General features: G+C 33.2%; 1 protein-coding gene and 1 non-coding gene across 2 annotated transcripts; one reads left to right on the forward strand and one right to left on the reverse strand.

Moving 5' to 3' along the window:
- The first annotated feature begins 365 nt into the window (after positions 1 to 365).
- LOC141602405 (uncharacterized) lies at positions 366 to 3,902 on the forward strand. Its single transcript, XM_074422700.1, has 3 exons — positions 366 to 507; positions 1,207 to 2,785; positions 3,129 to 3,902. The coding sequence occupies exons 2-3, from the start codon at positions 2,295 to 2,297 to the stop codon at positions 3,754 to 3,756; spliced, it is 1,119 nt and encodes a 372-aa protein (XP_074278801.1). The 5' UTR covers positions 366 to 507; positions 1,207 to 2,294; the 3' UTR covers positions 3,757 to 3,902.
- A 20,553-nt stretch (positions 3,903 to 24,455) lies between these two features.
- Positions 24,456 to 24,562, reverse strand: LOC141603427 (small nucleolar RNA R71). Its single transcript, XR_012525305.1, has one exon. It is a non-coding gene; the product is annotated as a small nucleolar RNA R71 (small nucleolar RNA).
- Positions 24,563 to 25,232: the final 670 nt, after the last annotated feature.

A 25,232-nucleotide genomic window follows, 5' to 3' on the forward strand; every position in this document is an offset into this window, starting at 1 on the left:
CCTGTCTAGCAAGGTTCTCTTGATGGTCAGCCGCTGCAAGGTCTTGTGCCTGGCCTACATAAGGAGTCTCAGCTTGGATAGCATCGTAATGATCTTCAGCATCAACCAAGTCATAATAAGCATCCCTGATCATCCAGTCGGCTATAAGCATCTCAATACCCACATGAGAGAAGTCATCAGCTAGGACACGCCCCAAAACGTCTTGGACACGCCTAAAACCGTGTTCTTTTTTTTTTTTAAAAAAAAAACGTGTCGGACACGGCCCAAGTTGGTTGGACACGACCCGTGTCTTTTGGACACACCAAATATTAGATTTTGAAAACAAAATCTGGTTTCTATTCTAATATCGACATTCATTTTCTCCCTTCTCCTCTTACATCTCCTCTGTACTCTTTGACGCAGTCACCACACTCGCCACTCGCCAGTCACCTTTCCCTCGCCTCCTCCGACCGTCGCTATTTATTGGTCGCCGTCAGCCCTTGCCGACGATTTCTGCTCACTAACCAGGTATTTTTCACCTTTCCGTCTTTCCCTAATTTATCAATCTAGATTTAATTAATGAATATAGGTTTAATTTATCAAATCAATCGTTATTATTATTGTTGTTGTTGTCGTTATTAAATCTAAGGGTTTTCAATTTGGATATTGTTTGTTTGATTTGGGGGTAATATCGAAAATTAGGGTTTGGTCGATTTGGGGGTAATTTTCGGAATACTTTCACACTGTCATTCATGCAGTTGCAACGCGCCTAATGTCCAGCTTGTTATAAAAAAATGGTTTTGCATATATATAATTTTATCTACTGGACTGGAGAATATCTGGGTAAATAATACGGATGAGTAGCAGCTTAGATTTGTGGAGACAATGCTTTTTGAATGTCAGGCTTAATTAGTCATGTACTGATGTGTAAGATTCTCCCCAATTTGACATATCCTTGGTTTTGTTGTTGAATACTTGAATGTCCGATTGTCAGCTTAGAGCATCCTTACTTGAGCTCTAATATTTTGATTTAGCATAAAGGCAATTCAAGGTAGCTTATAATAATAATAGCAGCATTCATAGCATTCATTGCAACCCTGCTCTGCTCAATGCATTATTCTGCTCACTGACCTACTCACTGCCTGCATTTCAGGCCTGATTACTTCTTGTTGCTTTTTGTTGTTGAATACTTGAATGTTGTTGCTTTTTAATGTAAATATTTTGCAGACGATATTCAATTTGATAACTATGGATTCTAGTGGTGGTAGTGCTAGTGCTAGTGCTCAAAGTGATGACATTGAGGATACTCCTTTGTGGAGATTTGTTGATAAGGGGCCCAAAATAGCACAAGGTGGAGGCAATTCGAGTTTTAAGTGTCACTTTTGTAAGCTTGTTAGGGGTGGCACTTATACTAGAGTGAGGGCTCACTTGTTGAAAATTCCGGGGAAGGGAGTTAGTACGTGTGAGAATATTTCAATTGATGATCAAGTTAAATTGCAAAAATTGGATGATGCGGTGGAGGCTAAAAAAAGAGCTGCTGCAAAACCAAAAGTTCCTCTTTTTCCTAATGAATCTTCTTCCTCCGATGTTAACTCTAGGCAACCACATATCCAAATTGGTAAAAAAAGAAAATCCACCAATACCATTCCTATGACTTTTAATATACAAAGTCGTAACCATTTGGATGCGGAAATTGCTAGAATGTTTTACACAGGAGGGTTACCTTTTAATCTTGCAAGGAATCCTTATTATGTGAGGTCTTACTCCTTTGCCGCTTCTAACCAAATTCCGGGCTATACTCCTCCGGGATATAATAAGTTGAGAACAACCTTGCTTCAACAAGAAAAACAAAATGTTGAGAGGTTGTTAGAGCCTATTAAGAGTACTTGGAAAGAGAAAGGGGTTAGTCTAGTAAGTGATGGTTGGAGTGACTCACAAAGGAGACCTTTGATCAATGGCATGGTTGCTTGTGAAAGTGGTCCTATGTTCATCAAAGCGGTTGATTGCTCGGGTGAGGTGAAGGACAAAGAGTATATAGCCTCTTAGCTAAGTGAGGTAATAGATGAGGTTGGCGATCAAAATGTTGTGCAAGTGTTAACGGATAATGCAAGTAATTGTAAAGGTGCGGGGGATCGGAGTTAATTGAGGGAAGATATTCACATATATATTGGACACCATGTGTTGTCCACACTCTTAATCTTGCTTTAAAAAACATTTGTGCGGCTAGAAACACTAATAATAATGAAGAAACTTATAGTGAGTGTCATTGGATAACGGAGATTCATGTAGATGCTTTATTTATAAAGAACTACATAATGACCCATGGCATGAGGCTTGCAATTTTCAATAAGTTTTCTCCTTTGAAATTGCTTTCCGTTGCCGACACAAGATTTGCTTCTATTGTTGTGATGCTTAAAAGATTGAAACTTCTTAAAACCTCCTTGCAATCAATGGTAGTTAGTGAGGCGTGGACTACTTATCGTGAAGATCGTCGTGGGCAAGCTATACTTGTGAGGGAAAAGATCTTAGATGATGGTTGGTGGGACAAAGTTGATTATATCCTTGAGTTCACACGTCCTATCTATAACATGATAAGAGATTGTGACACGGATAGGTCTTCACTTCATTTGGTATATGAGAGGTGGGAGGGTATGTCTTTCAAGGTCAAAGAGGCTATATACAAGCATGAGCATAAGTGTGCAAGTGAAGAGTCCACTTTTTTCAAGGTGGTGGAAAGCATTCTTACAAGTCGTTGGAGTAAAACTAGCACTCCTCTACATAGCTTGGCACATTCTTTGGTTCCAAGGTAACTATACTAATTTATTTGTTTTTTTATACAACCATGAAATTTATGTCTACTACACATTTCTAATTAGGTTTCTGTACACAGGTAGTATCTTTTCTATATACGTATTGTATCTTTAAATTCATGCAGAACATTAACATATCAGACCTATAAGCTAGCCATTAACATTTCTGAACATTAACATTAACAACTTTAAGCTGGTCATTTTCTGAACTATAAGCTAGCCATTATTTTCTAAGTTGCCTATTTTCTACTTCTACTGAACAATTGATGCAACTGGCCATTTTCATCCGTAACTAATTTTGTTGTCATAATCCTTAATACTTGTTTTATTTTCTCTAAGGTTCTACACTCAAAAGTGGCTTGATGAAATTCCCGGTCGAGTTTCTCCACATGTTGATAATGAAGTCTCGTCTTCGAGATTGTCTTGTTTTAGGAGACTTTTCCCATGTGCGGATGATAGAAGAAAAGCCAACACCGAGTATGCCATCTTTTCGAGAAGAGATCATGACATTTTTAAAGACTTGGAATGTGTAGAAGACATGTCTCTAATGGAAGCAAAGCATTGGTGGGCTACTTATGGTTCCATTGCTCCTAATCTTCAAGGTTTGGCATTCAAGTTGTTAGGACAACCTTCTTCTTCTTCTTGTAGTGAAAGAAATTGGAGTATCTACAAGTTTATTCACTCTTGTACTAGAAACAGGCTTACTCCAAAACGAGCCGAAGACTTGGTAAGAATTCATAATAATTTACGCTTACTTTCTAGAAATAGTGAAGAGTATATCAAGGGAAGAACCAAAATGTGGGATGTTGGTGGAGATGAGCATGATAATCTTGATGATGTTGGTTGTCTTGATGTGGCTAATCTCTCCCTTGATGAGCCTGACATGGAAATGATGCTCTTTGGTGATGATGGTGAGATTGGTGACCTTGGTGAGTTAGATGATCGTACATCGGGTAATGATGCTTGATGGGGTTTGTAATTTGAAACTTTTCATGCTTTTTATTTATTTTGTAAGACTTGAAAGTTTATTTAAATTTGGCTTTGTAATTTGGAACTTTGTTGTTGGTAAGACATTTGATTTTCATGTATAAGACATTTGTATTGGTTGTTTTACGACTTTGTAACCTTTAAATGACCAAAGTTTAGATGTTGGTTGTAATGGCCTTTAAATTCCCTTTATTTTAATATGTATATTATTTTTTTTTTGCCGTGTCCCGTGTCCTGAAAAAATTGGAGTGCCGTGTCCCGTGTCCGTGTCCGTGTCCGTTTTGGTGCAACCTAGGTCATCAGTAGCTCGATTAAGTTCTATAAAGCATTTCTGGTTGAAGTCGTGATAGTTATCCGCTGCCATGATAGGTACCTAGAAAGAGAAAATGGTCCAATTTCTCAGAAGCCAACATGTTTGACATCAAAAAACTCAAGAGGCAAGAAAGATGGGGATGTGTGAATGTTCTGTGGCTGTAAATAAGAGGAATAGGAGAGGGTGGGGTAACTGGGTAAGTAGGGTATAATTTAATAAAAGGAGATGGTAGGTCACTGTTGACTGTTGCTGTCCCACTTAGTATTTGTTTTTTTAACTTAATAAGAAAGGCAGTTTGGTAACATACTTACAGACTTACAGTATAGTACTATTTTTTGGTAACATACTTTATTATGACTTTTCTCTAGCACTTCCCAAACACAACAAAGAACGAGAGTATTTATGTATTCCCAAAATCTCATTGACGACGGCACGTATCCGTCACTACCATTTTCTCTCACAAATAACCTAAATAGAGGAGAGAGGGAAGCACATGGGGTGCCTCCACCTTATCCCTCTATCCGTTTTGTGAGTGACATTACCCGTCACTTGCTACGACCCGTCTTCAACAAGACTAACTGATTACATAAAGGTATCATTAGGTCTTTTGTCCTTGTTTTTAAGGGACAAAAGAGATTTGAAGACACGAGCATCGCAAGGCTTGACATGGTCAAATTAATACTAATCAGTAATCACGCATCTTAAAACAACACAAACTAGTGCGAATTAAATGAACATCGTAATGAAACTGACGCTAAACCTAATTGCATAAACGGAGAAATTACATGTGATACGTCCGAATTAAATCAATAACAACAAGAAAGATGATTTTGGTGTTCATCTTACATAATCGTAATGAAACTATGCTAAACCTAATTCTAAAACCTTTTCTGAAAAAATCAATTCATTCGATTAAAAGACAGCGTGCGAATTAAATCAACATCGAAAGATTAGTGCGAATTAAATCAACATTGTAATGAAATTGATACTAAACCTAATTGCATAAACGGAGAAATTACATGTGATACATGCAAATTAAATCAATAACAACAAGAAAGATGATTTTGGTGTTCATCTTACATAATCGTAATGAACTGATGCTAAACCTAATTGTAAAACCTTTTCTGAAAAAATCAATTCATTCGATTAAAAGACAGCGTGCGAATTAAATCAACATCGAAAGATTAGTGCGAATTAAATCAACATTGTAATAAAACTTATACTAAACCTAATTGCATAAACGGAGAAATTACATGTGATACATGCGAATTAAATCAATAACAACAAGAAAGATAATCGGAACGAACCTTCGAGAATTTGAGAGCGAGAAAGGGCGAGCGAAGGTAGCTTTGAGATAGAGAGAGCAGAGAAGAAAATAAGTAGAGAGAGAGAGAAATGGTGAATATTTCGGACCTCAACAAATTTATGTAATTAAGACTGTGGGTTTGCCAGGAATTCATTCACTTACGCGGGAGATTTTTTTTTTTTGAATAAAACATGAATATTACATTGATTATCGGAGAAAAAAAAATGAGTCCTGGAATCTTCAGATGCAATATCAGAATAAAGCGTCTTGCTTGTGACGGGGTAATCCCGTTATAAGCTGAAGACCTCTCACAAAAAAGGAGAGGGCCAAGATGGGGCACCCCTATGTGTTTTCCCACTCACCTCTCATGGGCACTAGTTTTAATCCCGTGCAAAAATTGCACGGGGTTATAACTTGTTAAATAATTGTTATTATTAAATTATGAATGGAGAAAATGTAGAAATATTGAAATTCAAATATACAAACTTATTACATGACAATAGACAATATTGAATATAGTAAAGACAATAGCATCAATACAGTCATTATTACATGAGACGGTTTTACACGGTGAGACAATTTCATTGTATATATAAACAACTTATTTATTAGTAGTATTAGATAAATAGTTTATTAGGAGTAGTAGAAATGAATCGTCTCACAGTATGATCCGTCTTACTCTATAATTCGTGTCAATCTAAATAGGCTCAATAACAAACTTTTGGCCCAAAATCTAAATATAATTAAAATAGACTTAAACAACCTAATAATAACCCATTAAAATCCATGTACATATAGCCAAAGGCCCACCAACCCTCCCTTAATGTAATGTTAACCTAACCTACTTCCAAAACATACTTCATACTCCTCTCTCTCTCCCTTGCTCTCTATCATCAAAACACACCCTCACCGGTCATCGTCATTATATCACCCCCTCAAACTCACTCTTTCACGGCCGTCTCAACTTTTATCTCTTGTAAATCTCATTGATTCATAATCTCTATAATTTCTCTCTATAATCCTCATTCTTGTAAACAATATATCATCTCCTTACTCAATAATGTTTACCCAATTGTCAATCTCTCTCACAATCAACTATCTTTGTTTCATTTTCTGTTCATATTTCTCTATTTTTTTTTCCATTCAATTTCGTGATCTTTATTTTTAAAAAGTTGATTTTAAATTTTTTATAAAATTATTAGTGAATATCATAGATCTAATGAGTATTGTTTTTTTTTTTTTTAATAAAATTCATAAATATATGTATGTATGTGTTTTTAAATAATATTCTTTTTACTTTATTTTGTTGCCTATATTAATTATTTTTATTTATTTAAAATTTATTTTCGTTGATTTAAGAAAATCCCATATTTTGAATGTAATCTTCACCTTTTTTGAATTTTTTTTTAAAAAACAATTTGACAAAAAAATAGAATATTTCAAGAACGGAAATAAATTCTATTCAATTTAAATGACTTGGAAATTTTCTGAAAAATATTTATCAAATAAATTCCTAAATCTTATTTTTAAATATGGTTTTTATGGTTTTTCCTATATTTACTTAGAGCATTTTTAAAGAGATTTTTTTTGAAATAAATTGTTAAATCTAGCTTTCGGATTGTTTTGAAGATTTTGAAACATTTTTTTTTTCAAAAAAATAAGTACTTTTTAGATGTTAAATATTTATAATCACTTTTTTGAGATCATTTAAAAGAATTAGATTATATTAATTCAAAATAGATTAGCTTAGATTATACAGAGTACTAATAGATTGATTTTTATTTTAAAAAAATGTGCGAAATAAACGCAAAATCGTTTTCTTCGGAGTAATTTTTCATATTTGAGAAGAGGAGAGGAGAGAGGGTCATTTTTGTACTAGTGTGGTTATGAACCGGTTTCTTAGGAATCAAAGAGATCAGTTATTTATGACAACTGGTCTCTTAAATATGATAAAAGAGACCATTCAAAATAACCGGTTTCTTACCTAAGACACCTATGAGATAGGGCAGAGTACGGATCGGGTATTTGATCCAAAGTGCTAGTTCGGATCGGATGTCCATATTAAAAATCCTGAAGTTAGATATCCAATATCCAAACCAAATGGTTCGGATATCCAATGTTCGGGTATCCAAAATAATCGGATCTGATGCGGATATCCATCGGATATCCATACTTTTGAACTTACTTTAAAATTAAGTTTGAAACACGATTATATTCATTAGTCTTACATGATGATTTTCTTTAGTATTCTTATTCCAATGTTCTCGACATAAAATTGAAGTACCATCTAGATATTTCTCTAATATTTTAAACATTAATTAAGTTGTTATATCAAATAAAATTTTATTTTCTCGAAATTTTACTAGAAAACTATAGTTTCGGATCGGATCGGATATCCAAATGTTTTAATATTAATATCCATATCCAAACCAAAACCAAAGATTTCGGATCAGATATCCAAACCGAACTTAACTTTCGGATCGGATATCCAAACATTCGGATCAGATTCAGATCGGATATCGGATCAGTTTGGATAATCGGATTTTTTGCTCTGCCCTACTATGAGATATAGACCATATAAACTGGTTTCTTAGGCTATTTTCAACCGGTTTCCTAGGCTTTTTTTGTAGTAGTGATTTTTAAAATGTTAAATCATAATATCAATAATCTCAAAAACATACTCGTGCAATTTTGCACGGGTTGAAAACTAGTTTCTTTTTTAATAGTGGTTAGTTTTGATCTTTATAATTTGTTTGCTCTATTAATTTACCGGTCATATTTTTTATCGTTTATGTTACATAAGATGCTTTATTTTTAAGATCATTTTTATTAATTCCTATCAAGTATTTTTCTAAAGGGTATTTTTAAAATCATTTTTATTAATTGCTATCATTTTTTTATCGTTTATGTACATAAGTATTTTTCTAAAGGGTTATTTAATGAAAATACTCTGAACTATGAGTGTCCTTTTCAAATTACTTTGTACTATGAATTAACTATAAATATCACCAACTAATGTAACATTCCTCTCATATTAGAACAACTGGAAAGGCAACCTGCTTATCCGGTTACCTTTGTTAAAAACACAGAAATTAACCTATTTTCTTATTTCTTTCTATCTAACTTACCTTACCGTATTACATGTTCCTTTTTTTTTTTTTACCTTTTCTTCTTTCTCTCCAAAGTTCAGTTGATTCTTTATCATCATTCCTCGTTTTATTCCTTCCTTACTATGATCAAGACTAAACAAATAAGTAATCATCACTAATATCTTTAATTTTCTGATTAATCATAGTATTATTATCAATCAAAATATATAAAATGATTACTAAAATAATGATGCAGTAATTCAATGATAAGTCAATTTTATATACATTTTAACTCCTTATTTTAGCTCTATTTTACATGTCATTTGCACTATGTTAGTGATTTAATGAGATAATTCCGTGTTCTAGTTGTGTTTGCTTGTTCTCATTGTGTTTTGTAAGAAATTAAGCTTTTAGTAGCTTTTTCCCGATAAATTAGCATTCACTCAAGTTCACGAGGCTAATAAGAGCAAGTTTTGATCATGCAAAGGTGTTTCGGGAAGCATATGGGCATTTTGGGAAGAAATTGGAAAACCCGAGCAAGAGGAAACCAATCTTAATTGGTGGATATATAAAGAAATGAAGACCAAATGAAAGGCCATGATAAGAGTTTGCATTGGATACTAAATGATGCTAAAAATACCTTAGACGGACGCATAAAGACATAAGCATCGAAATCTGTATCAATATTAAGTGCAAAGTTAAGATGGATTTAAGAGGAAAATGGGAAATGCCACGACCCCGATCGGGTGGGGTGGCCCCGATCGGAGTTACCTCCCTCTTGATTGTTTACGTTACTCCCTTCACTTCTATATAAAAGGTGTTGATCCGAGACTTCATAGACACTTCTTACACCTCTTACACACCTTCCACACCACTTTTATACTCTCATTTCAGTTCTTAGTTTATGTTAGATTAGGTTTCCCTCAAACATTTCCTTATTGTAATTTGCTTTAAACATTCCAAGTTCATTTGCAATTTCCATTTCAAATATTTGTTCTTCTATATTCAAGTTATATTTTCATTATAAAGGTAATCGTATTTCTATTACTACTTTGTTATTCCTTTGTCATTTCCATTTACTAATTATATATCATGTTTACTTTATCATTTGTCATTAGTTTAGTTTACATTATGAAATAGTAGTTAAAATTGTCTAGGGAAGAAGGGAAACCATGCATAAGTAGTTCTTGCAATTGTTGAACTACGATGTTATAATATCGTTTCTTCACATGTTTGCATTGTATTGTTAGTCTTTGATAAATGATCACTATCTTAGATTAAACTTGTTAATTCACTTTAATAAGTCGAGAGATACGAAATTGAATTAGACTAAGCATGTTTTAGTAGATGACCTAGTCATAACAAGAGTTCGCTAGAACCCGGTCTATGGTTGACAATAAGGCCGAGATGTGGTTGTCTTTAAGCCTAAACAATTAACAATTTTATCAACTCCTATGTTTAACTTGAACATTTACATAATTTGCATGTGTGACCCGACCTCCCTAAACTCTTCCTTTATTGTTATTGTTTACAAACTCAATCATATAATCAATCGATAACCGACCTAGCTAGATAGAATTAACCCCATAACAACTTATATAACAACTCCCGTCTCCTTGTGTTCCGACCCCTATTACTACATTCATTTGTGCCTAAGGTATTTATCTTTGATTAGGTTTGCGACAAATCCTATTATTCAATCAAAATATATAAATGGATTGAATCTTTGTGATAGATGAGCACCAGGAGTTTGAACTCCATACATCCACCATCTGCTACCACCATTTATCCCATAAAGCCCCCTCAACACTCCCTCACACCCAACAACACTTAAGTTGCCAAACTCCCGCAAGATTCTATGGCTAATTAACCTGGCAGATTCAATAGAAACTTGAGCTTTGGCGGCGACAATCTTTTATCCGTCAGCTTCTTGAATTTTGATGCGAGAATATAAACTAAAAATGTATGAGACAATAAACGGGGGAAAATAAATACGATAACTTGAACTATTACGAATTTCTATGGATAATTTTATTAAAATATATTTGGTCTACTTATATTAGGATAATTTTATTAAAATTTATTTTAAATAATAAGAAATAAAAATGTATGAGACAATAAGCGGGGGAAAATAAATACGATAACTTGAACTATTACGAATTTCTATGGATAATTTTATTAAAATATATTTGGTCTACTTATATTAGGATAATTTTATTAAAATTTGTTTTAAATAATAAGAAATCTACTTTTATTAGGATAATTTTATTTATTTAATTTTTTTCAAAATCTACTCTTGTTAGGATTTCTGAAAAAGTTGGACTCTCTAATATCACTCGAAAAGTTTCTGCTTTATATATATGTATAGATTTATATAGATAGATTAGGATATATTATTAGCAAATTGAAAAAGTGTTAATACTCATGAGTAAGAAAACCAACCTTAATGGTTTTATCGTTGTAGCATGCATGTAGGCTTCAACTCAAATCCTCCTGTAATCAAACATACAAACTTGTTTGAGAGTAATAGCCAATGAAGAGTAATCATAACTTCGTATATTAGATTGCTAAATAAACTATGCATGTCACAAAATTAAATAAATAGAATAGACTCCAAATAAACAATATAAAACAAAAATATATATAGAAGATCTAAATTATGCATATAAGGAGAATAAAAAGTCAGCTAAAAATATGCATATGAGAATAAAATCTCATCTTGATTAATTACTTGCATTTACCTACTTTTATAGCAACTAAAAAATCAAATTTTATCTCATCATGATAAGTAGTTTTTGACTTAAATGGTGAGTCTCGAAGTACTTTCCATATTATAGTCAAACTGATGTAAGTATTTCAGAATAATTGGACTCTCTGTATTCGCTCGAAAAAAGCTTTGTTTATTAATATAGATAGAAGATATATATATATATATATATATATACTAGACTAGATTTAATGACTGGGCGATGCCCGGGCCAATTTGTAATATCTTATGATTTTAATATTATTCTAAGGTCATGTTCTTTTGCACTTAATTTTGTTGAACTGAACATATAGAAGGTGTACTGAACATATATGGGTCTAATTTAACTTTTCTAAACTGAACTTATAAAAGTTGAACTGAACTTAGTAATTTCACTGAATTGAATTGAATAAGGTAAACATTCAAATGGGTTTTTTCCTGACTAAAAGTAGTTATGTATAATAGATTAAAAAGTGCATTTTTAACATATATCGATTTTGTTTTTTTGGTGCGTACGTCTATCGATTTTGTGATGAGACTATTATTAAACTACCTCAAGTCTTTATCTATTAGTTCAATAGTAATGACACGAAGATTTTCACTTATGAAATTGATAGGAGTTTTGTAAGACTTTATTATCAAGTAGTTTTCACTTATGATAATATATCTAAACTAGTGTAACACCCGTGAAAATTCACGGGATTATTTTTAATTTTTTCTAAAAAAATCTTCTATAATGAATTTATGAAATGAATTTTTACATGTGAGGTTAAATTTTATAATTAGCGTGAGTAAATGACTAAATTCCTTCCATATCCATTCAAATGTGTTGTTTTTTTACGGTACATTTTGTTTTTTAAGATAACTAGTGTAACACCCGTGAAAATTCACCGGATTATTTTTAATTTTTTCTAAAAAAACCTTATATAATGAATTTATGAAATGAATTTTTACATGTGAGGTTAAATTTTATAATTAGCGAGAGTAAATGACTAAATTCCTTCCATATCCATTCAAATGTGTTGTTTTTTTACGGTACATTTTGTTTTTTAAGATAATGTTAGGAAACAAAGAAAAATTAACATTTTGTTTTGGAATTCAAATTATTTGTTATAATGATGAGCACATAGCCTGACTTAAAGAGTTATAGAACAAACACGCCATTAAAATTGACATGTTTACTAACTCAATAAGAAATTTAAAAGTTCGTTAATGTAAATAAGCCATCGTCATGGTCACATCTTTCCAGTGTTCACCTTTCACTAACACCTTTCACTTAATTACCCTATAATGTTAAGTACTACTCTCCTCTTGTAACACTTTCTATCTCCATCTATCTTTGAAAAATAAGAGGTAATTTTCTACTTGCTACCCCTTAATTAACGGCTGAATGAAAAATAATTAATAAGTAATTAAGTACCATTGTTAAAAATATTTGTGTAGTACCTACATTTGTGTTTTTCAAAAAAATTATACTATTTTGATATTCCTTCTTGATACGGAGTAGTTCTTTATATCCACACGCACTCAGTAACCCAGCTGAGCTATCCCGTTCCGGACTTCCGGTCGATCATTGTCGTCACAATACTCGCTTACTAACCCGGCTGAGCTATCCTGGAAGAGATGTGACCTGACTAAGCTATCCCGTAAGAGAGCTAATAAATGGTTAGTTTATTTTTGAAAGAAGAGAACCGAGACGACTTGGCCAAGTCGACTCACCGAGGTCATTGACATAAAACATGTATATATATATATATATAATATAGTGACTCCATTATTCTTCTCTTCTTCGCCAATGCCGCATTCAATTTTACCCACTGTATTACAACAATATCTCATTTTCTGCAAGAAATACACACGTGCAAACAAATAAATCAAATTCTGCAAGAAATCAACAATTGAAGACTACGACAACGTTGATGCTGCACATCATAGAAAAGACTGAAAAAATCGTGGATGCGGTGAACTCCTGAGTTAATTGTAAGAGGGGCTAAAAGCCTAAAAATGGGGATGATGATGTACATGAGAGTACATACTTTGAAAAAATACATAATTTTCTCCTACATGATGCTAAAATGAAGTATCCTAGAGAAAAATGCATCATCGAACGTTTGATATCATAGCAAACAAATTTGTTCACGGAAGACTAAAATAAAATACGCTTTACAAATTCCGTATGTGCATAAACAGAAATACATAGGCAAATTTTCTCAGAGGAAGACATAGACATAGACGACATCAGAAAGGCCCAAGCGCTTTTCTCATATGAATTTATAATTTTTTCTCAGTCACCATCACCATGTAATAAAATCTTTACTCGATTTGTAACAAACCATTTTCATTCTAAATTTTAGCTAAAGAGAGTGAACCTAAAAAGTTTTCATTATATGTTAAATACATATACGAAGTAACAAATTAGTCGACAAAACTTTGAAATTGTAACAGCGGCCAACTGTCCGTATTCCATGTTTTAATAAACTAAAACTGAGTGCTCAAACTATTGGAATTGGGATGGGTGGACATTAAACTTAACTCCAAAATACACCCTATTTAAAAAAAAAAAAAAAAAAAAAGGACCCAAAACACAATAGTACACAAAAAAATTAGCATATTGAGGATGATAAAAGTGAGTGAAAACTTGATTGCATCTTTTGGAACTCAGTATAACTTAGACCAAGCACTCCACTAATAATACGCAAGAACCATTATTTCAAAAGTTCAATCAATAACTTTGCCGAAAATATTAGGAAAACATGAATGAACTCTTGCCAAATTAGTAAGTCACAAAGAATGGTACGACATCAGACAGAGACATAAAAGAAAACCATCGCAAAGTATAAGATGTAGTATCTTCTCAATTCACCAAAATACAATAAATAATGGATAGACACAATAAATTCTAAGTGGATTAGGATGGATTAAGTGAATGAAATAATATGTCAGATTAGAATCAAGAAGGCTGGAATCACAAATCCACCATTTTAATCCAAAAATTGAATAGTGCAAATCATGTTGGAAGATAAAGAAATCGATATATTACCAATAAAAGAGACTGGAATCTTAGTAGTTTAATGAAGAACGAATCAAGCTTGCTTATATAAACATCAAGGATTCTCAAATTTCGATAGATTACCTGTTTGAACCTGTATTAAACCTCTGGAAAAAATCGCATTCAAGAGGAAAAAACATGTCTTAAACCCCTGGAAAAAAATCATATTCAAGAGGAAACGAATCAGAAAGTAGTTAGCGATTACAATTGCAGAATAAATTGATTATGCCAGTATGTTTGTACATCTAAACTTTAGTTATTTTCTTTTATAAAAGCAAGACAAACAAAGCTAATCTTCTATACATAATGCATTGCTCTTATGTTATTAGTTTCTTTTTTAATTGATTATAAACTCATATGCTAAAGTGGCATGCCCCACAATAAATCAAATAATACTACTCCTAGGCTATAGTCCTATCTAATCTACCTGCAAGTTGAAGTTGAGACCTGCAATTTCGTTTCATCGTTCAATTATATCCATCACAGTACCTTCTTTACTATAAAATGATTCAATAATTACTACTCATCTTTCTACCATCACCAAAATCGAAGATCTTCATCTTTTAATTACAATAATCAAAATCAAAATTCTCCACAAACCCCCAAAATCCCAGACTACTACTGCTCCAATTAAAAATCACAAATCATAACATTAATCCCCAAAATTGGAACTTAAGTATTAAACGTCTATTATGAATTGATTCAATAATTACTACACACTTCAAATCACAAATCAGTGAATCACAACATTAACTTAATTTTAGAACAAAGGTTTCATAATTACCTCAAACAAAAGAAGCTCCGTCGACCGTCGACCGTCTTTAATGGCAGATTTTCAGTTGAAATGGCGACCATCAATATGACAGCGAGATCAGGAAGGAAAACTGAAGATTCTTGAGTAATTTCTTAATAGGAATTAGAATATGGGTTGAGTTTTTTTGAGAATAAATTCAGTAAGTTGTCTTTTTAATTGAAATTTGTAATATATTTTCCTATATTGTAGAGGTTATTAAGGAAATACAACGATTTGTATGGAGCATATTTTTAATTTTAGGAATTAATAGTATAATTATATCCATCTAATTAGTTTTATGGGGTTGTAAATTATTTGTTTCTCAAAACATTTTTTTTCAATGGTTAGTGTGGGATTATGTTGAGAGATCTGATGGAGATAGAAAGTCATGAGAGTACCGATGGATGTTAGGGTGATGATGAATTGATTTGTTACAGATAAAAATAATAATGGTGAGAGGGGTGAGAATTGTGAGAGACTTTGTCAGGCTTCTTTTTGGAAAATGAAATATTTCTTGTAAGTTGTAGGCTTGTAGCGCACGCATAGGGATAGTGGCAAAGTAATAGACAATTTCTCTCTCAAGAATGTCATGTGAATTGAAAAAAGAGAAGTATTGATCATAGTGGTACAATATTGGGAAATGGTAAAATGTTGGAAATGTACATTACTATTTTACCGTTATTAGACTTTGATTTTTTTTTTTTTTTTTTTGTGTGCTGATGTGGCCATATTGCAAAACCGTGATTGGCTCAAGCAAAACTGATTTTGTGAGGTTGAATGTGAGGGCTGAATTACCTTAATTCTCAAAGGAGATTGTGCCACGTCAGCGGTTTTACAAGATTCTTTTATATATATAATGATATGGAATGATATAGGGATTATTAGTCTCGTAAAATTATAGTTGTGAGCTACTCAAATCAACTTAATAATAATTTAAGTAGTTTGCCGTAAAACTCTCAAATAAAGTTTATTAATAATTCTTAAATTGGGATATGATACTAATACACTGATTTAATTTAAATTAGGAAGGAATATTATTTAAAAATACGAATAGAGGTGCACTACTATTGTATTATTACGTACTCCGTAGTATTTATGTGGTAGTCTTGTAAATTTCTCTGGATTTTCTAGACATGCAGTAATTGTTTGAGAATTTCATTGCTTTAAAAATTAACGAAATTCAAATCTTATCTCATAAGATTAATATTCCCTCCTATTCTAAATAACTCTCCCTATTTCCTTTTTCGTCTATTGACAATACTCTCCCTATTTCCTTATTTGACAAACTTTTATACTTATTTTAATCACCCCACCCCACAACAATACCACACAATACTTATACTTTATCTTATTTTAATCACCTTACCTCATAACAATACTTATTTTAATCATCTTACCCCACAACAATACTTATTTTAATCACACAACACCTTCCCTATCTCCAATCTCCTACCCACTACAATACTTTTATCATATAATACTCCCCTCTCTTAATTCTCGTGCCCTGCATGAAATGGGAGGGTTATTAAGAGTAGGAGGGAGTACCTTTTTTTTAACAATAGAGTGATAAAGTTTCTAAATCCCAATTGGGATATAATTTGACTTGGGTCAATTTCACACATTCTATAACAGAATTTGGCCCACGAGATTGGTTTAAAAACACGGTAATAATATTTTAATCTTTTTTAAAGGAAAAGAGAAGTTAGTTTACAAAGATCAATGGTAGACTCCGTACCTAGCTTCATAACAAAATTTGACAAATTACAATCTCGGCCTCCTTTCTCTTTATTTGAAATTTGAATTTCTCGTTGCCGATGCTTGAATTGAAGATAACATACACTTCGTTCACAGATCATCTCTAGAAAGAACAAAGCAATATGACATCGTTTAAAAAAAATGACAATAACTTGAATATAAATAAGCAGATGTAAATAATTTTTTTTCTTTTTTTTTTTTAAAAAAAGAGATGAGACATGTCATGTATATACACAAGAATAATTGTCGTAAAATTATTGTAGACTACATTCGAAAATCGGCAATGGTATAATTTCGTCTTTTCGTTCCCCAGCGTTCATCTCCTCTGGTAATTTCCGCATCCTACCAAAAAAAATTACAAAGTCAAATCATGAAAACTTAATTATATAATAATAATAACAATGAAACTAACATTGAATTGTAAGAAACATAAAAAAAAAAGGCTAATGGAAGCAAAATTACTAGAGCCATCAAAATAATGATATCAATAATGGCAGGACATAGAGTATTTATACACATTCAATGCAATTATATAATCTATACATAGGGAAGAAGTTAAATGTAGTATTTGATTAGAAGACTCCTTCTAGATTAGTAGTCTTTAATTAATTTTCTACTTTAATATTTATTTATTTATTTGATTGATTATGAAGTTATACGTAGGAAAGAAGTTAGCTAGATAGAAATAGTCTTTGATTAGAAGACTTTTTTAGATTAGTAGTCTTTAATTTTCTTCTTTATCTATTTTATTTATCTATTTTTATTATGAAGTAGTATGTAGAGATTAGACTCTCTGTAATCGCTCGAAAAAAGCTTCATTTATTAATATAGATAGATATATATTGATTATATTACAAAAACTAATTAGATAGGAAGAAATTTTAATTAATTTGGTGGGTGTTAAGTATTATGAAAAGTTTTAATCAATTTATCATATAATGTTTAATTAAAAAAATGAATTAAATAGGAAAAAATGTTAATAAAAATGGTGGGTGCATGTTAAGTAATATGAAAAGTTTTAATTTATTAACATGTTTTATTACAAAAATTTCAATAAAAATGTTAATTTTAATTATAAATTATGACATTTATTAACATGTTTTTATTACAAAAGTTAAAGTAAAATGTCAATATTGATTATAAATTATGAAAATTTGATGTAAATTTGTAAGGGTTACATAAATTAATTAAATTATTTTATATAAAAATGAATTAAATCTATAAAAGAAGACCATTACGTGGCAATGAGTTTTGATGCACATTTTCGTGGCATTTTTCGTGGCATTTTTTGAATTCTACGTGGCTTTGTCTACGTGACGTGTATTAGTCATTTTAGGATAGTCTTTTATTATATTTTATAAATTGAAGTTGTATGGTCATTCATACTTCAATGCTTCATCCATAAAACTGAAATTTATACATAATAAAAATTACTAATTTGATGAAATACTCAAATATAACATTAATCATTAATTAGGTCTCTATCTACAAAGAAAAAATTAACTTAGGTTTGCAAATGAATTGCAATTGAAGAGGAAACAATGAATCTCAGGTTAATATAAATAATTTAAGGAGATAAGGGAGTTACAGTAAGACTGTAAAAGGGAGTGGAGTAATATGCTTTGGAACAATCTTCATACCATCTTGCCTTAATCTCTGAAAACCCGAGTATATAGGCATCATGTCCTTATTCTTAACCTCGGACAACGGCCTATCAACTATGTCAACGACATGTATATTATCACACTTTAATATCAAAACATCTATCCTAAAGCACCTGGCTAGGTAAGCCCCAAACAGCATACCCGCTAACTCGCCCCCATTTAGGTCACCGAAAGCCATATCGCAGGCAACCGTCGTGTACCAGAGAACTTCACCCGTGTCCATATCGCAAGCAACGACACCTATATAAGCTACCCAATATCCACTTTCCTTCAACATGGTAGCATCCGCATGTACCACCACCCTCATATTTGGAGGGAGGGCCTGAACCGCCTCAATTGTCGGAGAATGTATCCACTATTAAAATAGAAAGACAGAAAAATGATGATGATAGAGTTTTGGCAATCAGAGTTATTATAAGAAAGGGCTACTGTTAGTTCATCAGAGGGTCAGAGCCCTTAGTCACTATATTTTGTAGAACAATAGTTTCATTATTTATACGGATCAACACCATTTGATAAGATAAATATAATTTTATATGCTCAATAGTTATCTAATTTCACATTTGACAAGTTTTGGGTGGAAAAACCAATGCATGTAAAAGTGGATGAAATAAAATAAACAATTGAATTATTTAACATTTTCTACCTTTTCTTCAAGCTTTATATCAAAAGAACACATAATTTTTTGTCCAACAAATGAGTAACATTTAAGGCAAAACCTATAAGAGGGAGTGAGGGACAATGAAACACAAAATACAAATATATACTATTGGGCCTAATCCACATTGACCCATGTCTTGGTTATTCGATTCATTCTTTATTGTTTTATGTTATTCAAATCGATATTGGTTAAGATTCAGTTAAATCATTATTTGGTTGATTGACCAAGGAAGAATTGGGTCACTTTATGTTATATTCATATATGCCGTAATGTTCGAGTATGATGAATTCATTTCAATATTGATTGGTTAGGTTGAATCATTAAGCAGTCGAGTTAACATGCTCATGACACAATTTTTTTATTGTAGCAATAGGTCTCACTTGTGACGGATATATCCGTCACAAGTTTGTGACAGGTCAAATATCACCTATACGGGTAGATAAGACATAAAGTAGAGTGCATAGAGAATCACAAATGATTTGTTTTTATTCTCCCATGTGGGTTTTATTTGACCCGAAACTTGTGACGGATATCGGCCGTCACAAATAAGAATTCGTGTAAATGATAATGTATATCAACTCATGTTTGGATTTTCTTGTATATATAACCCAAAACGTATATTTTCACAAGCTCATAAATAATACAGGTCAATAAAAATGTACAATAGGGTTCTCAGTTCATGAACTATACAACCAATTATATATGATGTACGGTGTAGAATCTGCGCTTTGTGATAAAGTATCCGAGCTTTATGTTACAGAATATGAGCTTTATTTGAAAGTATTGAGTTCATCCATTTACACATTAAAAACATGAATTTTGAATTAGCTCAGAAAGAATACATATTAGCTCGGATTCTTATACCTTGGTTGTACAATTCTTATGGTACAACTGGATGTATAAATCCTATTTGTGATTCTCTTATTAATATATGAAACTAGTTTTGTGACCCGTGGAAATCACGGGTTTATTCGTTTTAGGCGCGTTGGTTATATTTTTGACCGTATTTTGTTGGGCTGGTTTTTTGTTGGTCGGGTTTGGTAACATTTTTCGGGGTAAAATGGTTACTCTTTACAACAACAACAACAACATTACCCCAATGCTTCAATGGCTCCCGCAAATTGCGGGATAAGGGGGGTTCTTTAGAAAACTAAAATTAATGTTAATCAAGATAACATGGTCAACTCTTGTTGCGTCTCATGTTTACTCCCATGTCACATATATTTGATCAGAACATCTAATATAACATAGTTCAAAAATACTTTTTAACCAAAAAAATGTCATTGAAATATGTGAGATGGCCTATGTGACTATGTGTCACTTAAATTCAAACTAATTGATATAGTAACTAGTTTTGGAGCCCGTGAAAATCACGGGATCGTTAATAATTGACTGTGTTTAAGTGTTTAATTTGTGAATAACTTATATGGAGTAGTCCCCCTCTCTCAATCATTTGTTTAATTTTAATTAAAAACCACTCACAAATAATAAAAAAAAAAGGTAAATAAATGAACACGACTGAGGGACCGGTATTTTAAAACAAAAGTTTAATACACACCAAATTTTTGATTCTGGATGGTACGCAAACCAAAATGTGAATAGCTTGGTTGTTTTGAAGCGAGGACACAATCCGTCAAATTGAATTTTCGGGTACTTCTGGTCTTATGGACAATCTTGACGCCAAAAAAGTATTGGAACATGAAATTGCGCTCCATTGTCGCCCCTTGTTTTCAAAGGACGGGTAATGTTGGATTCGACAACCTGGTATCAAATAAGACAATATGAATTGGTATTTTGATGAGATTTTATAGAAAGAAAATCAATGACTCTCAATTTTCTCGTTTGAGTTGCTAATGATTCTTCAATTGCCTGTTCAATTAATGGTTCTTCAATTGTCTCTTTAATTAGTGATTCTTCAATTGTCTCTTTATTATTTAACCATTGCTTTGATCGGCTTAAAGATTATAGAATATGAATGGTTTTTTTCACCAACAAACATTGCATTTTGCCTCTTTATTGCTTGAATGAAGATACTGTTTTTATTATCGTTTTGGTGCATTTTAAAGTACTTGGCCCTATGTTTATCTTGCAAAGAAACGGTCGTGAACTTTTATGGGAGCAACTTTAACAACTATTCCAAATAATTCCAAGGAAATGTTACATATATTTAAAATATCACATTTTGTGTTATAATAATATACTCCGTAGTATATATAAAATTAGATTTGAGATAAAAAGTAAGAGAGTAAAGTAAGGATCAAAACTTTATAGGTGAACTCTAATAATTATTATTATTATTAGAATAAGATGAACAAAACTAATTACACATTGGTATTGAAACAATGAATTGGAGAATAAGAATCGGTTTCTAACTAATTACTATTTATGCATATTATAACACTATGATAAGATCAAATTGACATGTGTATCGTAATTTGGCTAAGCAATTTGATTTGTAACCTGTTTGACAAAGTAAAAATAGAACATAAGTGTTACAAAGGAGACTAAAGTGTAGGAAAGAGTGAAGGACAATAATGCAACAATCAACATGTCAACAATTTATTAAAGATTTTTGCTACCATTCGCTATTTCTAATACACCATTGTAGAAAAAAGAAAAACTGACAAAAATGAAAGAGTCATCCAAACCAAGAAAAAAATCTGTAAAGAAGATCCATAGCCATTATTTCAAATTTCGTGCATTGTTATTGATATGTGAGTATGTCATCCTCCTATAATATTAATACAAACACACACAAAAAATAACTAATAAAATTCTAATTAATTCAAAACATAATAAAAAGTGAAACAATTAATTTAGTTCTCATTGTATAGTTTACTGATATATGAATTATTTGCACCTTATTTCCTTCTTTCTTTCACGCATTCCGGCTCATAACGAGTCGGTTTCGTGTGCCTTTCCTTGCATTTGTGCCCGATCCCCGTACTTGTCATTTTGTGTGTCCTTTTGTAGGAACCGAGTCGAGTATGGAGGAATTGGGGCAAGAAAAGGCATCCTAATGCCTTTTCATGAAGAAAAGGGAGACGAAGGATTTTGAAGAAGAAATCCTCTGCCGGCAGGCCGACAGCCGGCCCACCGGCAGAGGATGTGGCTATATGGAGAAAAAGAGGAAACCAGCTAAGAGAGTGTTCTCTGCCGGCAGGCCGGCAGCCGGCCCACCGGCAGGGGACACAACCCCCATACTTAGTCAAATTTTGAAGAAGTTTTTGGCCAAAATTAATTCAACGCGCTACCGGCACAGGTAGCCGGCAGCCGGCCCGCCGGAAAAATGCACCTGGCATGAAGAACTGGAAGAAAATCCCAAGAAGAGAAATTCTCTGCCGGCAGGCCGGCAGCCGGCCCACCGGCAGGGGATTACCCAACCTTCATTTTTCTCGCTTTTTTTTGAAAGAACGCGCTGCCGAGGAGAGGGAGGCCGGCCGGCCCGCCGGCACAGGAGCACTTTACACGAGTTGGGCTTTTTCATTCTTTCTTCACTTAATCCAATTATAGCCTATAAATACCCCCTCCTTAAACCCTCTTGGATATAACCCTAGATCTGAAAAACATTCCATATTTATTGTAATACCTCCTTAATCAAGCACTAATCTTTCAATAATTATTATTAATTTAGCAAGAATTAGTTAGTTCTAGTAATAGTCAATTGTTTACACTTGTTTGTTGAAGTTTGTATTGGGGATTTTGAAGGGTTTTCCTTCCTATTAATCAATCAAGCTTCCATCTTTTCTTTTGTTGGTAAAATTTCTCTCCTTTCTTTTACTTGTTTATCATTTGTTTACATTTTCCTTGTCTTTTGATTTTGTTACAACCTTCATTATGTCTCCTCCTTGTGTTGTTTGCTTTTCCTCTCTATTTAGCATAATTTCCCTTAACATGAGTGAGTAGATCCCTTCTAGGGTTTAGGGTGATTCTTTATGGGATTTATGGGCATGATTCTTTGAATATTTTGGTCCTTGGTGAAATTGTTTAACTTTCCTATGCATTGCACTCAAGGTGTTTGTTGATTTGCTCAAGTGAAAGCTTTGGCCTTTCTTCATTTATTGCTTAATTCTCCCTTAGAATGAAAGTTTTTGGGAGTCTTGATGTATGTTAGGAGAGGAGGGATACTTAATGAAAATTAGTAGCCACCCTTAAGATACCCAAGACATTGGTTCTTCATCTTAGGTTAATCTCTCACCATTGACCCTTTTTGATCTTCATGTTTGCCCCCTAAACCATATTGATGACCCCGAAAGCGCTAGCTTTTAATTAACCGTATTCATTATCATCATCTTGTTTGTCTTTTGCTCTAGTGATTATAACCAAAACCTTTTCTTTTAATTTTGATTAAACTTGACTCTTAATCGAACTTGGTAGCAACCCCCGCCGTCCTTGAGTTCGACCCCGACTAAATACTACGCTTTTTCGGGTTTTATAAATTGTTTTGGTATAGGAAGTAGACGACAAATTTCCTATTATCAAATGGCGCCGTTGCCGGGGATGGCGTTAGGTTATGCTTAGTTTTATTTAGAGTCTTTGCTTTAATCTTGTCTCAATTGTCATTTTTGCTTTAGTAGTTGATTGTTGTTTGTAGAGTGTGTGTGATTTTTGCCTTTCCCTAGTGTGTAAAAACACTAGGAGACTTACGATTTGTCAAGTGTATGCCTAGAAGGAATCACCAAGCTCTCCTATTCAACTCCGACCCCGAAAGGCTTTTTAGAACCTTGAGGACTAGGACTCTTGAAAGAGTGAGGAACAATTCCACCAAAGCAAACATTGATCAACCAAACTCACACATCCCACAAAATTTTGATACAACAACTACGATTCAACCAAATACCACAATTGAGACCTTAGTAGAGAACCCCTTTCATAACTTCCTTAATTACAATAGTCCACCTCAAACACCACCACATCAAGAACCAAACCACCCACCACAAATGGCTCTTAGAGATCACAACCTACCTAACCATAATGATTCATGTAATCCCATCAACTTTGGCACTTTGGCCCCAAACAATTTTGAAATGCATCCCGCCCAAGTCGGGTTAGTTGAGAAGGACTTGTTTGGAGGTCATCTTGAGGAGGATGCCCATGCTCATCTCCGGAAGTTTAAGAGGAAAGTATCAATGATGAAGAAGAATGGGGTGTCCGAAGACACCTTGAGAATGATGTTATTTCCGTTTTCATTGACGGGCAAAGCGGACCGGTGGTTGAACATTCACCCACCGGATACTTTCACTACTTGGGATGACTTAGCCCAAGCATTTATGGCCAAGTACTACCCTTCCTCAAAGACCGCGATGCTCCGCAACGAGATCCATACGTTCCAACAAGAGGATGGGGAGTCCTTAGGTGAGGCTTGGGACCGTTATCAAGATTTGATAGCAAGTTGCCCCCACCATGGAATACCGGAATGGTACATTACTCAAACATTTTTCCAAACTCTACTACCAAGAACTAAGGAGATGGTAAATGCCTCCGCGGGGGGAGGTTTTGACCACTTGAATGATGAAGAGGGCACGGCATTGATCAAAAAAATGGTAGACTCGGAGGCAAACTATGGTTCTAGAGGGAACATGCTACGAAGGAACGGGAAATATCCTAAGGAAAATGCCTCCAACTCCGAGACAAATGCCAAGCTCGACTTGCTCACAAAGCAATTTGAGAAGTTTTCAAAGAATCAAGTGAACCAAGCCGCGACCTCATATGGGCCGCCCATGGAAGAAGTTGCTCAAGTCGCGAGTTGTGAACTTTGTGGAGGAAGTGGCCATACATATGACTTGTGTGGGAACAATTACAATGGTGCCTATGAAGAGAATACTCAAGAGGTGAACGCTTTTCAAAGCTACAACAACAATCCTAGGCCACCAAGGCCTCCTTACAACAACCCAAACACCTACAATCCAAATACCAATTTCTACCACCCCGGGTTAAGAAACCACCCCAACTTTAGTTACAAAAGCACCAATGTTCAAAACCCCCAACATCTCCAACCACAAACCCAAACCAATCCACCCGGTTTTGCTCAACCAAGGGGAATTCTTCCAAACCCAAGAAATAATTTTGGAAATCAAAAC

Source organism: Silene latifolia, chromosome 9 (genome assembly GCF_048544455.1).
Source record: "Silene latifolia isolate original U9 population chromosome 9, ASM4854445v1, whole genome shotgun sequence".
Lineage (NCBI taxonomy): Eukaryota > Viridiplantae > Streptophyta > Magnoliopsida > Caryophyllales > Caryophyllaceae > Silene > Silene latifolia.